This window comes from Melanostigma gelatinosum (assembly GCF_949748355.1).
Source record: "Melanostigma gelatinosum genome assembly, chromosome: 21".
NCBI lineage: Eukaryota > Metazoa > Chordata > Actinopteri > Perciformes > Zoarcidae > Melanostigma > Melanostigma gelatinosum.
This window is the reverse complement of record NC_136654.1, coordinates 16,836,559-16,853,902: the sequence shown is the minus strand read 5'-3', so window position 1 is coordinate 16,853,902 and position 17,344 is coordinate 16,836,559. Positions and strand designations below refer to the sequence as shown.

The 17,344-nt window shown below is 45.8% G+C and overlaps 1 protein-coding gene across 4 annotated transcripts in view; it reads left to right on the top strand.

The window, feature by feature from the left end:
* The window catches only part of LOC306795293 (calcium/calmodulin-dependent protein kinase type II subunit gamma-like), a 29,245-nt gene that overhangs the window by 1,179 nt on the left and 10,722 nt on the right, over window positions 1-17,344 (top strand). For all 4 annotated transcript variants that reach the window (XM_079293763.1, XM_079293764.1, XM_079293762.1 and 1 more), the window contains exons 2-13: window positions 981-1,075; window positions 6,688-6,747; window positions 9,309-9,363; window positions 9,511-9,576; window positions 10,486-10,558; window positions 11,694-11,796; window positions 12,265-12,348; window positions 12,505-12,599; window positions 13,097-13,219; window positions 13,334-13,417; window positions 13,886-13,928; window positions 14,692-14,754. In XM_079293763.1, the coding sequence (XP_079149889.1) occupies window positions 981-1,075; window positions 6,688-6,747; window positions 9,309-9,363; window positions 9,511-9,576; window positions 10,486-10,558; window positions 11,694-11,796; window positions 12,265-12,348; window positions 12,505-12,599; window positions 13,097-13,219; window positions 13,334-13,417; window positions 13,886-13,928; window positions 14,692-14,754 (944 nt within the window). The remainder of the gene's footprint in view (window positions 1-980; window positions 1,076-6,687; window positions 6,748-9,308; window positions 9,364-9,510; window positions 9,577-10,485; window positions 10,559-11,693; window positions 11,797-12,264; window positions 12,349-12,504; window positions 12,600-13,096; window positions 13,220-13,333; window positions 13,418-13,885; window positions 13,929-14,691; window positions 14,755-17,344) is intronic.

Here is a 17,344-nt window from a genome sequence, read left to right as displayed (position 1 = left end):
CGATGGCACTGATTGCACAGCCACTGCACTGGCACTGGCACACACACACCTACACATCCTCCATAGTGGATGCACTGCTCCCCGATTCCTTCTGCAGACTGACCACTTACCCCGGCTTGTGTTTCTGCACCCGTCTGTTAATGCATTTTTATTTTTTTGCTCCGTCATAGGTTATTAACGTCAAGGCACTGCCTCATACTTCTGTCACCTCTCATTTACTGGTGAATAATTGAAACTAAGAGCAGAGTGGTCAGAGCAGAGTGCAGCGGAAAGTAGCAGCCCTCCGTATATATCATCCGGAGGAGTGCAAAGGCAGCCTTCCTCTTTCAAGAAAACTGCGTAGGGCCAGATACTGCAGGTAGTCCAGGCTGTGAGATAGACGACGCCACAGAAAACGATGCATAATTCTTGTTCTGTGATGCTCAAAGTTGAGCAATCAACACAGCAGCTAGCAGGTGAAAAATAGGTCAAGATGAGAGTCCTCGGAGAATGTTTGATTGTGCACTTCATTTTCTCCTGGAGCGAGTTTATACCTGAACGTTGTTACCTCGTGAATGTATTCATTATTACCCGTTGTTGTGCTAGCTGTTGCAAATTGAATTTCCTCTGGGGCTGTAGGTTACGTTGTATGGTGTGCCGATCAAAGATTAGCAGAAGCACTTGGCCATTCATTTCTAATCCAAGACCTAAGCAGATATCAGCACTCGTGCTTGACAAGCCTGTTATATCGATGCTGAATTACTTGATTGTTGCCCACCTTTTCAGCTTCTACACACTGATGCTGCGATAGTAATGACTGTACACTCAATGTTTGTGTGTGTGTGAGAGACCAAGGTTGTTGGCACGCACAAAAAACACTGCTGCACATGAGTGGATGCAGTTTGAAATGTCACGTGTGTGTGTGTGTGTGTGTGTGTGTGTGTGTGTGGGAGCATGTGAAATGGAACTGATTTTTGACTGTTTATGTTCTTTCTTCTTAGGGGAGCTTTTTCAGTGGTGCGTAGGTGTGTAAAGAAGTCATCAGGACAGGAATATGCTGCAAAAATCATCAACACTAAGAAGCTGTCTGCAAGAGGTACGGTAACACCACACACTCACTCTGACATGTTTGCCTTATTTGTGGTGAATACTGGAAAGTCTATTATATTGTGATGGCTGTCATTACTGGTATTCATACCGGAGAAACAGTTTATAGATAAAACAACAAGCGGAGATGTCTTTTTGTGGTTAATCCAGTGAAAGGAGCGCTGCAGTAGGTCAGGAAACTGTGATTTTAAAGTAAAAAAATGAGGTGCTCAAGGATTGGGCAGTTAGTGGAGTACAAATAAACATTGTCTGTCCAGTTTACTCTTTAAAGGAAGTCCTTGGTCTTAGTTGGCGCTCTGAATTTAAGTTAATAATCCTTTTATTAAAGCATTGATGACCAATGTGTTTCCACTCAACAAGTCTTCATCAGGGTATGATGCGTAACGACGTCAGTTGTTCAAAAAAAAAAAAAAAACTCCGGCGGTCATGTGACCAGTGTCCAATGGCTTGAGAGTACTGCCCACTCAAACAGGAAAATATGTCAAAGTGAATGCAAACATGTAGTGGAACTGACTCACACACATAGCGGCTAAAAGACAAGAACAGATATTAAATCACAAATTAAGGTCAATTACTGTAAAACTATCCATATGAAATGACAGTGTGTAATCTGTAATGTTAACCGTAATACTCCCACGTACACTGGCCTCCTTTTGATGCATTGCATCATGCAGATCATTAAATGTAACTTTGCCTGCCATGGCTTCCCAGAGATATTGAAGCGATAACTAATCTCCACTGATCCACGCCTTTCGTCTCCCCGTGTGTGTATATATAATCTCGTCATATCGCCCGGCCTTATTGGAAAGTATACACATAAAGCTTGAGTCCCATCATTCCAATGGCAGAGGAAGTCTTTTATTCAATCCTCGTGTCTGTGGGGAGTTCTTATCTGCAACCTTTTGATGGTTTAATCTCTTTATAAACACTGTATTGAGTAACTCTCAATCACTCCTCTGTGGTGTCATTAGACAACCGCTGTACAATGAATTGATCCAAATTTCTAAGACGCTCTCCGTGGAAAGGGCACATGGAGGCTGGGCCTGAGATGAAATGATACGAACTGACAGGATATGAAAGATGTTTCTCAGCTGATGTCTTGTCAATTATCGGTGCGTTGATGTAGCTCCACAGTCCACTCCCTGAATATTTATTTGTTGCGCTGGTTTGCTGCGCCTGCAATAGATCCACACCCACATGCCTGGTGTAGCGTGCCATGTTGTAATGATGACGCAAGCTCATGGCGGTGTGTCAGAACCTCCCCCTGGTTTACGACTGAGATACTTAATTGCGTTCTCCTTTTTTTTGTATCGGACACATTAGACCTGCACTCCTTCCTGACATTCACACACACACCTGGCTTCCTTTGTTCTCGCTCGCTCTCGCTCTCTCTCTGCTAACTTCTGTCACTCATTGCCTTTCTCTTGTCTCTCTGCAACGGGGGATTGGTTCGTATCGAGGCTAATCCACTTATGCTAAATGTATCTCATCAACCACTGAGACCCCACGGATTCCATAGGTGCCTCCCTGTTGTCTGTGTCTGATGGCATTCGTGTGTGAGGGAGAGAGCAGGGAGTCACACTAATAGAGCATGTCTGCATTGTGAGGCATCTGTGAGTTTGTTGTAATACCCTTATTGTTCTGTCCCTGCCTTCGAGTGTCCACATAGGGCAGCTCCTGGTATTAATGTCCCACCAAGGAAAAGTAAAGGCTCAGCAGAAAAAGGTTGGCTCTTCGCGGAGGTACGGCAGCACAATGTAGGCCTGTGTATGTGTGCCAGGAGAGGAAGGAGGTTTTTAACAATATAGTCCTGTAAGGAGGTCAGCGACACTCCACACCGGGGAGTCCGGGTGGAATGAGATCGAGAGCGACTGGGTTAGCGAAGGATTTCAAGAGGATTTTGTGCTAAGAGGAGAATTGCGGAAGGCCGCATGGCTGATGCAACTTTGCGCCTACACGCACACAAAACATGACATCCACAAAACATGACGTCCACACACACAGGCAGCCAGTGCGTGAGCAGGCAGCTTGCCTGGTAGGATTTGGGTGGGTTGTTTTTAGCCCGATGGGGCGAGTGTGACCTCATGCGTGGCCTGGTGGGTAAGTCTCTGAAAGCTCTGGTAAACACTGCAGTAATCTGAGTGGGGGGAGGGGTGGAAGGAAGGAATGAAGGAAATGAGAGGAGGAAGCAAGTGAAGGAGGCCAGGATGTCAGGGATGGATGTAGGCCGTTGGCTGTGGGATAGTCCAGCCTACAGGCAGGTGGGGGTGGATGCGAGTGGGTAGCAGGGTACATAATATACTCACGCACACAAAAAACATCAACCTGATTCTCACCCCAGAGAATCGAGGGTCTTTAATGCAAACCTCATTTGTAGTGTGTAAGTGCAATTAATTAAAATGAGCCAAAGAACAAGATACAGCCCCTAAAATTACACACAAAAATTTAAGGCAGAGAAGAAATGAGACTGAAGAAGAGAAACGGATATATTAGATGTGATGCAAATTGAAATCACTCAAAAGAACTCATGAGATTAAATCAAGAAATTGGTGTCTATTCGAAATTCTATTAATCTTATTCGTGTCACATGGCAGCGCACAGGGTTCCATCGCGCAGAAGGAATGCTCAGTTTTATTTTGTTGTTGTTGACGAGTGAAGTGACTGAAAAGTGGACGGCTGCGGCATTGTCTGCTGCAACACAGTCTGAGTGGAACACACCACCCTGGAAGTTTTTAGTGTCATTCGGCCGCATTACTGTCCCAGAGAAAATGATTTCATTTGTGTTACTTTACTGTTATTGAATGCTCAGCAATGTCCCAAATTTCCACCTCAGTCCAGTTGGTTCCTGTAGCAAAAATCTCTCATTAATTAATAGCAAACCTCTGGGATTCAGCAGGGGAATTATATCCAACAAAACCTATATTTTCGGGAGTTTTTTTACTGCTTTTTCTGCTGAAAATGAGCTTCCATTTTTCTGTTTGGTTCATCCAAACTTCTCTAACCGCGGACTAACCAAGACTTTTGTGTGTCAAGTGTAATCAGTAGACCGCTGGCCGACCGTAGCCCCAGTTAGCCGTAGCAAGCCTTCTGAACGCGGGTGGAGAAACATCGTGACTATGCGAGATTTATTCCTCTACAGTGGCAGTAAACGCAACACGTCGGCCAGTCGGTAACTGTACTATATTAAGAGCTTAACCAGATATTTAGGCAGACTTACATTAATGGCAACACGCAGCAGAGCTACGGACTCGCTGGGAGATCCCCTCATAGTGTGAGCTCATCTAAAGCACAGGAACCCACATGGATAGTGATTGTAAAAGCTCCATCACTTATCAGCAAAACGTACTTAAATGTGGTCTCCTAGCCACCGCTCCCGCAGCTTCTTTGTCGACTGTAAATGGCTCACATGCACACAACGTCAGGCTGAATAATGAAGTGAAACGGTCCGATTATCAGACAGCCATTGATCCAAAACTGTACGGGTCAGCTGATCGCATGTTTTTGGATGGTAGTGACCACAAAACTTGCTTGTACATAGTGAAGAGGCAGATAAATGCCGACATAATATAGACATGCTTTTGCTATGTTAACATATCTCACTGCCAGATAGGCGTGTGTGGGGCGGCAACTCCAATTGGCCGGTTACATACGTATATATGCGTCATTTGGTATCTGTAATGAAACTAGCGTGTCATCTGTAAGAATACACATTCCTACGCTACCGTAGCAAGCGAGCTACTTACTGGCAAAACAGCATAAACAGGTTTGTTTAATGGCTACCGTAACTTGCAAATAAAAAAACTGAGATATTAAACTGACAAAACGGATTATTGTACTGCTATTGGTATATATTCAATGCTGTGTTTGGGGCCATCCTAGTTAGATATGCTCTACAAATTCCTGTAGTCGATCTCCACCCCCCCCCCCCCCCCCAAAAAAATACCGTCACATTGTTAATATTGAGGTACTGCATAATGAAGTGCTGTTGTGAATTTGTCAGAACAGTTTGGAAGTAAACTCGTCTACAACAGTCTGATCTGGAGCCTTCAATCAGATTGTCGTGTGTGTGTGGGGGGGGGGGGGCCTCTCCATCCTCCTCAGCCGATGTAAGATGGCTGTGGGCCCGCCCCGTGGCAAAGCAGATGGCCAATTAGAGAGCAGCAGGAAGTGCCAGTAATTACCCTCCAGCCCTCTCTTTCCTGTCTTCTTCTACCGCACACTCTCGCACCAACAAATAAGGAGATTGAATGCATTAGTGAGTGCTGCAGTGACACTGCACCAGGGTAAACGGCCACACACACACACACACACACACAGGAGCTGTGATCCTCCTCTAGCAAATGGACGTTCAATGTAATCCTCCCTCCTTCTGTCTGTCTCTCAGTCCTGCGTCACTGGTGTAATTGGAATGAGGTTCATGTCTCTCCCTTCTTCACTCGCTTCCTCTCAGATGAGGGGAATCTATACCTGTAGACGTGGAGAGTGTCGCACCGCGTTAGACTGCAGCTTTAAAACTCTTCCAAGTCAGCAACAAGTGGGAGGAAAGTCGAGCGAAGAAGGACGCAGAGGGGTTGCAGAAAGTGACGCTGCTTTTTTAAATACTAATGTGCTATTATATTGTGCCTGTACATGCTGTGATGTAGATGAACAGTTAGATATGTTGATAGGTGGTTGCTCAGCAGCCGCATGTGAGTTTTATCTGAGGCTGTTGCTGCTCTGGGGAAATTAATGCAAATCTTAGTGAGGCTGCCTCTGTGTGGTGTAATCGCTGTGGGGTTGAGTCGGCCTCGCCGCAATGGTAGCGCGCGCACACACACACACACACACACACACACATACAGGATCATCGCTGCAGTTACACCAAGTCACCCCTGACCTCAGCTGGATGGCTCCCAAAACGATGGGAGGGACTCGTTTTAACATGTCATGTCATGTGGATGACAGGCAGACGTCTTGTACAAACGCGTGCATGTGTGTACACGCACACACTGCAACAGGATTCAGTAAAATCCTCAAACAAGGATGTTTGTTTACACATGAGTTCTTGTTAGCATCCTCTCCCAGCAGAAATGCAAACACTCCAGTGTTGTATAACTGGGCTTCACACAAACCCCTTTGCACACACACACACACACGTGCAAACTTGTACACTCATTGTAATTGCTTCACACAGGCTTGTTCATTTTCACAAACAGTTTTATAGCCTTAAATAAAACCAAACGTGTGGTCAGTGGCACTTTGACTAGTGCTCCACTAATAGGTTTGTGCCTGAAACATGAAACAAATCTTTATCTGTGACACAAACCTTTTTAAATGTTTGCATTCGTGTATTTCTCTTTGCTGGATGACTTTATGTTTGTGACTTATGCTCTCCAGTAAATCATTATTACAAAGGAAATTTCTGTAGTGAGTCAAATTTAACTTTATTGCCGATAAGCAAGTATTCGCAAGCAGGAACTGTCTGTCTCATTGTGCATCAGGTGTAGTGACCACCGACTCTACAGCATGGTGACGTAAAAGTGACTCGTTTGACCAGATCACGAAGCACAAACAATCCGCTGCTCTGTGATTTAACTTTGCTTTCTGCTTTTCTCTCCTCAGACCACCAGAAGCTGGAGAGAGAGGCTCGCATCTGTCGTCTGCTGAAGCACCCCAACATCGGTGAGTTTCTGTGCACGTGACCTGATGTGTGACGCGTCGTTGCGCATGCTCACAGGGTACGATTCGTCACCGGAGTGCAGCATAACTCTCTCTGATAATGCTGTGCTGTTTCCCCTAAATATTGGTAATCAAAATGTATATGTTGAGCGTGCAAGCTGGTGGGTTTCTGGTTTTCTCTTTGCAGATGTTTCTATAAGTTGAGCAACAGAGTGCTTCAATCAGAAAAGAAATAAGCTGCATGATTCCGTGTTCTACGTGGTGCTTACATGGAGCATGATGTGGGCAAACTGTTCAGAAGCTTGAATTATGTAATCATGTAAACTGGCATAATAATAACCAGAAGCTTGTGTCACGGAGTAAATCCGTCTCTCTGGTATCATTGAAGTTTGTTATCGGCTGTTAACTCTGTTTTCTATCCACATGTGAGCGCATTCAGGTGAAAGAGGCCGACGAGTTAATTACAAACCAGTCACGTGTCACAATATCAGAACCACAGATGGGAGTATTTAATAAGACACGAGGTAGTCTACGCAGAAAAAGACTGACTAAAATATCTTCCTGTTTAAAAAGATCTAACTGACCTGGATTTCACATGTTTACTGACTAATTAACAGCGTGTGGTTATACGTTTTGCTTCCATTTATCAAGTCTTTAAATCTAAAAAGATCATCGTTTAGAGACGACATGTGCGTCCGTCGCACCGCAGAAAGGACGGCTGACATCGCCGTCTTTTGACTCCAAAACGTTTCTACTTTGCGTCGACGTATCAAGATGCTCAGCGCCGCTACCGGCGGTTATCATCTTTTTATGAGTCTTGAGCAAATCAGTTGTCACGGCAACAGAAACAAAGGGTTAACCAGCACTGCCTTTTTTTTAAACACGCCATGAGTAAAAACCCTGTCTGAGCGAGGTGACGGCAGGTTCTCTTCCTCTGAGGAGACGCTTTCTGTATCTCTGCTTTCTATGACAAAGTCAATGACGCCTTTCCCGCGTCACTCCCTATTCCCTTATTTCTCTCGTGTCCTAGTTTCCTGTCGGCCCAAAGGCACTCGCTCGCCCCCTTGCCTACTTTTCCTTGTGCCCTTCCCCTCTCTCTCTCTCTCTCTCTCTCTCTCTCGCTCTCGCTCTCGCTCTCGCTCTCGCTCTCGCTCTCGCTCTCGCTCTCGCTCTCGCTCTCTCTCCTGCCCTTTTCTCCTCGTTTTGACATATTCTGGCATTGTCTGCGTTCAAACTTTGGAGAAAAGAGGGCACAAACAAAAGACAGATGGAGAGACGAAGGCAGGAGAAGTAGGAGACAGATGGAGGGAGGGAGAGCGAGAAGATGGGAGGAGGAGGAAAGAGCAGTCGGTCTTGTTTCTTGCTGCAGGGTCACCCTACTTCATCTTATTATACAACTGATATTCACTTAACATAAGGGTAACTGGCTCCTCGTCACTGAACCTAAGATGCGTCTCAGGCCCGTTCTTTGAAGCCTCCGTCCTGCTCCGTCATTCTGCTGCTGCTCTGTTGTGTTGACGGTAGGGCCGGGATGGTTACTGCATAACTGCAGGATCGTGGTAATACGAGCTCGTTACCGTAATCGCTCTCGACCAAACACTCACTTATCTCCCGTAATCAACAAACATTTCTGGTAATAAGCACTTATGTTTTTATTTAATCGACTTTTTCTTTTCTAAACATTTCCTACTCGCCTCTTAATCGCTGTCCACATCTGCAATGTTCAGTTATTCCCACAGGCCTTGTGTTGTGCTCTTTGAAGGCTGTTTCCCTGGTAGACAACCAGAGGTTTGAATAAGAAATTAAGAATATGGACGTGATCTTCTTGTTCCAGAGCCCGAGAAAAATGCCACAAAAACATAGCTATACGGTGTCCTGTAAAGGGAAGTACACAACCGAAATCTATGTCTTTGATCAACTTGACTGTTAACTCCTCAGCAACTCTTAACATGAGCTTTCGTGTCCACTGAAAGTAATGTCAACATGACAGATGCTCGGTAGTAAAAACGTCCAAACGGCTGACGTGTTTGCTGTTAGCTCCCTCCGCTATGTGGTCTCATAGCCATAGTTTAACCGTCAAACACAGCAGCAGTGTCTTCTCTCTGCCTCACCGCCCTCCATGTCTCTCGCTATCAAGTAATGGCAAAACGCACCCAAAATGACGCCTAAATAGGTGTGCCAGTGTCAGCACAAGGACGGGTAGAAGAAGAACCCGCTATAATAAGCTTGTTGTGATGAAGTTGCGCGTTTGACTTGTTACTTCAGATTGAAGAACAGCAAACCTTTAACACATTATCACTCATGTTGAGCCAGATCACAAGCGACCATGGGTTAATTAAATAGGACTTAATTAACCACTAGGTGCGCTGTCACATCACTGCGGTGAAAACTAAAACAGCGACGCATCACATGGTGGACGTTCCTTTGGTCCATCTCTTGCTTCAAATATGTTTGCAAATAATCGCAGCCTCAGTTTACGGGACGGTTAACAGTCGAAACACTGCAGCAGTTCTTCTTCTCTTGTCTCTATACCCGTCTCTCACTGCCCACCCCCTCTGTTGCAGTGAGACTCCATGACAGCATTTCAGAGGAAGGCTTTCATTACCTCGTCTTTGACCTGTGAGTATATTCTGAACACACACGCGGTGACATTTTATCCGTGGCTGCAGCTGCGGTTGCTTTGTGTCTGCTAACAGATCTCTCGCCTCTTTGTCTTGTTTCCTCCCCTTTTTCTTGATTTCTTCTTCCTTTCCCTCCCTTTTCCAGGGTGACAGGAGGAGAGCTTTTTGAAGACATTGTAGCCAGAGAGTACTACAGTGAGGCTGATGCCAGGTAAGCACTTCATACACACATGCACTCTGCTGCATATAGTTAATGGTGTAATTGGTTCGCTTGTATTCTTGTCAGCAAAATGCCCCCCCCCCCTCGTCAACAAGTGCAAAAACATACTTTTCTCTGCTCCGTCACATGCGTCGCTCTTCTTCCTGCCTCTACATTGAAGTAATACTGATGCAATATAGATTTATTCTCATCCTCATTTATATATCTTATCATTTAATTAAGCTTTCTCTCCTTCTTTCGCCTGACACCAGTGTCGAGGTGATCAGGTAGTGGCTTTAACCAGACCCATCATGAGCCAACACACTCACCAGGCCGGTGTGAAGACGCGCTCACCCGCCAGTATTTAGAAACGATGGTATTAGTAGCAGCTGAATTAATGCCGCCATTATTAGAATTGCTGGCGGGATAGAAGCGTATTGACCGTGTGAGGCCGCTCACACGTGTTTCTTAGTAGTGATTGAACTGTCTGGATTATGTCTTAAGTAAATGTTTGTAATGCGACTTGAGTTGAACCATGATCCAAACATTTCAGATGGCTCTAGAGCGTTGTAAATTCGAAAAGTCCAAATCTATTGAAAAAAAGAAGAATGATTTTAAAGTTGATTTTAGACACTCGATACAGCTCTAAAAACAGTAAGATGTATCAATGTATATGTTTTTAATGCAGTCCCTTGTCACATCCCTGACAGTATTCGAGCCTTCTTATCTTTACAACCCTTTTAAAAATGTACATTTCTAGTTTCATGTCATTTATCCTGTCGAGGAAAAGAATGACGTCATGTCCCCCCCATGAAATATATAACCGTAAACACGCTCACAGATCATGTTGCAGTAAATGTGACGTTGTTTAATGAAAGGCATCAACTGACGCGTCTCTCTCTCTCTCTCTGTCTCTCGTAGTCATTGCATTAGTCAGATCTTGGAGAGTGTCAATCATATCCACCAGCACGATATTGTGCACAGAGACCTCAAGGTGAGTGGCTGCCCCGTTGCCGTGACAACCACACACACACACACCTCTGCTCGTGGCCATGGCAACACACAGATGGCTCTCGGTTGCTCCATCTCTCTCTCTCGCTCTCTCTCTGCATTTCTGATTCGATCTCTTTTATTTATTTATTTACCCTGCGGCCCTCTCTCTCACATCGACTGGTTTTAACCCTCTTATCTGTTCTCAGATCTGTTGGCGTGTGTGTGTACACGCATGCATGTATGTTCATGTTGAGTCACGATCAGGTGGAGGGGAGTGTCTCTCACACCTATGTCAAGGAAAAGACAAGGACTCAAACACACACTGTGTACTGTTGTGTAGTACTGTTGCTCTATTATGAGAGAGGAGGCGAAGGCATAGATGAACCTCCAGAGTTGCCAGGACAACCCGTGTGACGTCACGTCCATCCATGGCGCAGCGGGGGAGGCGGGGCTTGAGTCGTCGTAAAATTGCCGATAGGCTCTGATGCAGAAAAGAGTTGTGTGTGTGTGTGTGTGTGTGTGTGTGTGTGTGTGTGTGTGTGTGTGTGTGTGTGTGTGTGTGTGTGTGTGTGTGTGTGTGTGTGTGTGTGTGTGTGTGTGTGTGTGTGTGTGTGTGTGTGTGTGTGTGTGTGTGTGTGTGTGTGTGTGTGTGTGTGTGTGTGTGTGTGTGTGTGTGTGACCTCGAGCGCTGCCCGTCTGATTTGTTGGCCTTTTATCCTGAGTGGGCTTTTTACTGTGGCCCTTTATGTCCTACGGCCTCAAACAACGGCCATTTAGAACGCTGCCACACACGCTGCCGCTCGCTAAGTACACTTTCCATTTAGCATGCAGTCTGCAGCGCTGCCCAAATGACTCCCCGAACGGTTTCCATGGCTACGAACACATGCCCATATAAGGGCGTCTGTGGAGATTCACAACCACTCGTCCTCTCTCCACATCCTCCGTCTTTTCCATCGCTTTCTCACACCTTTATCCCCCCCGCCCACCCCCACACGAGCTGTGTTGAATACATTAAATATAAATATGTCTGAGAAGGAGCTTTGCTGATGATCGCCTGTCACTATCTGTCTCTCACTGTCTTGATCTCTTGTCATACAGTCTGCTTCACCATGTGTGTGTGTCTGTCTCTCTCGCAGCCTGAGAACCTGTTGTTGGCCAGTAAGATGAAGGGAGCTGCAGTGAAGCTGGCAGACTTTGGCCTCGCTATTGAAGTGCAAGGAGACCAGCAGGCTTGGTTTGGTAAGAAAACATAAACAGTGACACACGCACACACACACACACGCATATCAAATGTACTGGGCCATTACCTGATCTGTTTCTATCTGGGTGTTTAGCCCTCGACAGTTCATGTTTAAACATACGAGTCTTTCACACAGTAGATCTGTGCAGCTAAACCTCCACGTGGAAGCCAAAGAATATTTGAGTGAGCGTTGCATAAAGGCTCACACACACACACACACACACACACACACACACACACACACACACCGTCCAGTTCATGCTCAGGCCATTGTGTCTTGGCTAACAGCCGAGCTGCTGGCATTTGGCCGACTCTCCGGGATGATTAACGAGCATTCGCTTGTGACTCTACGATGTCATCATCTGATCTTGCGTTGGAGTCCAACAGGCCTCTCTCATCTGAACCGTTCTCGTACAGCTGCACAAAGGCTTCGGTTAATCGTGTCCTCTGGTTTTTCCGGCGGGCAGGGTTTGCGGGCACCCCTGGCTATCTCTCCCCTGAAGTCCTGAGGAAGGACCCCTATGGCAAGCCTGTGGACATTTGGGCTTGCGGTGAGTGTTGGGAAATAAACTTGTTGCAAGCTGAATGTTGCGTTAAATTCACGATTTTATTGTCGTTACTTTTTGCTGCATTCATTTTAATGTGACTCATAATGACTTTATTTAATGAAATGTGACATGATGTCTTTTTCTCTCTTTTTCTGTCAGGTGTTATTCTCTATATCTTGTTAGTGGGATATCCTCCATTCTGGGATGAAGATCAACACAAACTCTATCAGCAGATCAAAGCTGGGGCATATGATGTAAGTGTGTGTTTGGTGTATACTTGTGTAGGGTGCAGTGCAGGGCTTTGCTAAGCAGTTTTTGAATGTTTAATGGTGTCCAATTGAGAGCTGGTCCAGAGCTATTGATCCTGTCAGGGCCTCCCTGACGCATTGCGTGTGCGTGTGTGTGTGTGTGTGCGTGTGTGAGAGAGATGGAGAACCAGAGAGGGGGTATCCTCCTCTCTCTGTATAATCAAGTCACATTGCCGTTCCCAGAGAGACTGGGGAGGTTTCACATGTCCTGTTTGTCGGGAGTTTACTCTTTATTAAGAACATGGTTTAAAGAACTGCAACAGTCCTGTTGCTTCAAAAACAACTAGTGTTGTTTTCATATCTGCCTAATTTTGACAAATAAACTCGAGACTTGATGCCCAGATGTTGTAGACTCCCAACAAGTCCTTCAGGAAACATGTATCGTCTCCGATCCCCCTTCCTTCCTTTCCAACTGTCGCACCTACTTTATTCATTTTTCCCAGTTCCCGTCCCCTGAGTGGGACACGGTGACTCCAGAGGCAAAAAACCTGATCAACCAGATGTTGACCATTAACCCAGCCAAGAGGATCACTGCCGAACAGGCCCTCAAGCACCCTTGGATCTGCGTAAGTATTCACAGAAAGCACCAGAGAGATTTATTTATTGAGATTATTACTGAATTATAACCGATTCACACAGAGAGTTCACGTGTGTGATTGTTTGTTGTTTCCCTCCTGCAGCACCGTTCTACAGTGGCATCCATGATGCACAGACAGGAAACTGTCGAGTGTCTCCGCAAGTTCAACGCTCGTCGAAAACTCAAGGTGCTCGTCTTAAACTTTGATTAAACGGTCTCAGCTTTTTATGTAAAATGAAAAATAACTTCCCAATGTGAACTATTGCTTCGGCTCGGGTACAGAAACTGTTTCGGTGTTGAAACATTGAAACGATGCCCGACTCTAGTTGCTGTAGTTTGCATTCGCAGCCGTACATGCAAACTCATTCATCAAATCTGTTTGCATAGAATAAGCAAATGGGACTTGGGAGATGTGAAGACTCGCAGTTAACGAAGCATCTCACCAATAATATAATACAATACATCGGAATGTGTTTTGACAATTAGATGCTGTTTGACAGAACAAACAGACTCAGTTGCACTGTGATGAAGACGCTGCTGAGATAAAAATATTACTGTCCCATTAGAGATGAAGACGGAGCAGTGAAGAAAAGCTGAAATCCTGTTAAATACAACAACTCCTTGCACTCATTACACCTCCCTCTCTCTCCTCTAGGGAGCCATTCTCACCACCATGCTGGTGTCCAGAAACTTCTCAGGTGGGTGTGCCCTTCGCCCTCAGCCTCCCACGTAGCACATGCGGAGGGAGAGGCGGAAGGAGAATGGATAGTCCTCGGCACCTCTTTTAACCCCCTCACCACACACACACACACACTCTCACCCACTCATCCTCAAAATAACATGTTTTTGTGTGTGCAAAGGAGTTTACTTGCTTACAACATACAAATGGATTTTAAAGTTCCTTGAAATTATGGTAGAAACAATGTATTGGTAATGATGAGTGCATTTCATCCTGATATATGTGAGCAGGCTAATATTGAGCAGTGTGATATTATTTCATGTACCAGATAATATGTGGGTTCCAGTTATGTTCATGCTAATGTATCTCTCCCTGTGTGTGTGTGTGTGTGAGTGTGTGTGTCCCTCTTCTCTGCTGCCCGTGGAGCTTTTGCATGTTTGAGATTGAAGCCTAGACGTTTTAGAGATTATGTTGGGGGCAAGGTGACTGCTAAGATTCTGTGTTTGTATCTCAAGTCTGCTGAGAGCGACTTGTTTTCGTTGAAGCTTTGTTCTCATCCTCGAAGTAATTGGCCGGCCGATGGCTAATGATTTCAACCCTGGGCCTAGAAAACCACAGGGGTGCACGTCTTTGCTTCAGCCCTTTTTCTGTCAAACCTTGTGATGCGTCTGGGCTGCAGCCAGCACACCCTGTAGCCTTCTAGGCCCACGATTTGAACAGCGTGAGATCGAGCTGCCTTAATTTGTATAGCTCCTCCCAACTGTAGCATTTCTGTCCAATAGTGGGCCGGCAGCATACCAACTCTGCTGCTGCCGCCTCCTCCACGGCCACACTGGCTCAGGAAGGTACGTCCCAGAGATACGCCCATCCAATTCCTCTCCACACACAGCTCACTTCTTTGGTTCATAGGATGGGGCGGGACCCCATTGTCACCCACAGACTCCTGCATGCAGCATCTTCATTGATATTCACACACACACATGCATGCATACTCACACATTTTTGTTCATTTAGGGTCATATAGATTCTGTCGTCTTTGCTGTTGTGCAAAGATATCACATTTTATACACACAATCATGCACATCAGCATCACTTAATGCTAATCGATTCAGTTCAACCTGCACTCCAAAGTGCTTTTTACATTCACACCTCACCACCACTCAGCCTCCACCTTGTAATGCCCCTTTCATCTCCCAAATTAGTTATGTCATCACATCTAGCAAGCTCCATCCTGACTTCCAGCTGACCCCGTACGCCTCTGTGCTCTCCCCCGGCCGAGCACAGGGCGGGCTGGGGCAGGGGATGAGGAGGGGCATGTATTTCTGGGGCAGGGAACTGACACAGCAGGGGGCCGGCAAGAGCTGGGTTGGCGTGCTGCCATTGTCGAACCTGGGTCTGGTGGGGAGGGGAGGGAAGGGGCGGATGTTGAGAAGCTGGGGGAGATGTTTAGGCTTGAGGTGGAGGATGGGGGGTGCTGCCTATTTCTGCTGCTACCGGAGCCAACTGTTGAAAGCATCACCGTTGTGCAGCCTTCCTGATGGATACCGTGAGTTAAAGGCACCCCAAGTCTCATCTCCCCCCTCCCGAGGACTGTTTTTAGTACTTTCAAAAAAAGCCTCAATGTGACGCATTCTCTTAATTCTCCACGACAGAAGGATGGTTTCCTTTTTGTTTTGAAAGTACTAAAATCAGTCTCGGCTCTCAATCTGCTGGGTGGTGAAGGTCGGCGATTCCGATGGTGGCTCCATGGATACTTTAGAAACAGACACTGTGGAGCAGACTGGATTTCCTGTCACCCTTTTCTCCAGACGTGAAAATCTTCTTTGCTCTACAGTGTACATTAATCTCTCCATAGGTAACCAGGACCTGTGCTTAGTTAGGATTACGGGGAAAGGGGAGATGAATCCGGGCTGGTATGTGTGATGTGGTGCGCTGAGAATCGGGGTGTGTGTGGTGGTTTGATTGTCGGCTAGAGTCCTCCGAACGCGGGGCTTCCTCACAGGGACGGGACCACGGTGACCGCTTCGTGACGTCATCGGTCCAGATTGGACTCCTCAGCTCTCCTCCTGTTTAATCGTCCAACACGTTGTTTTTTGGTCCTCTGATGATGTCATTCATTATTGCAATGTGTGTGTGTGTGTGTGTGTGTGTGTGTGTATATGTATTGCAATAATGAATGACATCATCAGATATATATATATATATATTTTTTTTTTTTACTGTATCTGCTTTCTTGCACGTCTCTAGAGTCTGCCTGTAACCAGGTTCCGCAGTTTGCATTTTTTAAAGTGACTTTACAGTAAAAATATGTGACAGGAAATGTGCATTTCTGTAGGTTTCTAGTGAGCCTTGCATGTGTGGTTATAACTTGCATAATGTGCTCGGGGAGATGAAACTTCAGATGCTCTCTAACCCGTCCTTACCTGTGGTGCACCCCTCCCACTGAGGGTCATCTTGACCCGTCATGTCATGTGAAGTTGGTGATCATTCTCTGGAGGAGGAAGTGAAGGGCGGATTTAAGAGTGTGAAAGTGATGTTCCCATGCCGTCAGTTACCACCCTGATGGCTGTTGATTTAGCCGCATTAAGAGCAGATGTTTGCACCCCGGCACAATCTGCTCTTTTACCGAGTAAAGGAATGAAAATGTTTCTCTTTTTTTTTTTTTACATATATATTTTTCTTTGAATGCCGCATGACCAGGCCAAGATGGAAGTAGTGACTCAACAGCCCAGATTAAAGAGGACGGGTTGTCACTTGATGTTGTTTGTAAATGCTGTGCCCCGTATCTCCGCTCTCTTGTATTGAAATACTAAGACTTCTCTTTCAACCCCTCCCCCCCCTCTCGCCCCCCCGTTTCCCTCTTCCATTTCTTTTTGGAAGGTAAGAAACAAAATAAGATTTTTGGAACGTGTGTTTGTGTGTCGGTAGAAAAATGAAACGGAAGCGACCGACAGTTGAGAGCTTTAGACCGAGAGGACCGGGGCCCTTTAAAGGAAATCAATGATTTACATTAACCCAGCTCATCGCCGGCGATCCTGCCGGCAGTTTGAGTCTGACCATCCCTCTCTTTTGAGATCTACAGGGGTCCTACAGACAGGAAATGGATTTAGGAAGTTTACTTTGCTCTCAGGTTGCTCTCTTTTTCCCCAGATGACAATGAATGTATTATGATGAGAATGGGTTTAGTATGAGTGTAGCAGCTTGTAGAGCCAAGAGAGGAAAATAAATCCATTAAATGCATGTTATTCTTTGGGAGCATCTAGACGTACTCTGCTTTAAAAGCTCTGCTGTTGGGGTTTCAGAGATGTGACAAATTGTAGATCCAGGTTTTTGCTGAAGTTGCAGATTTCTATAAAAGCTGTAAAAAGAGCTGTATGGATTGGTGCCGGCGCTGTCGTCAACAGTAAACCGTTTCTCTTCCATTCTATCTTTCTT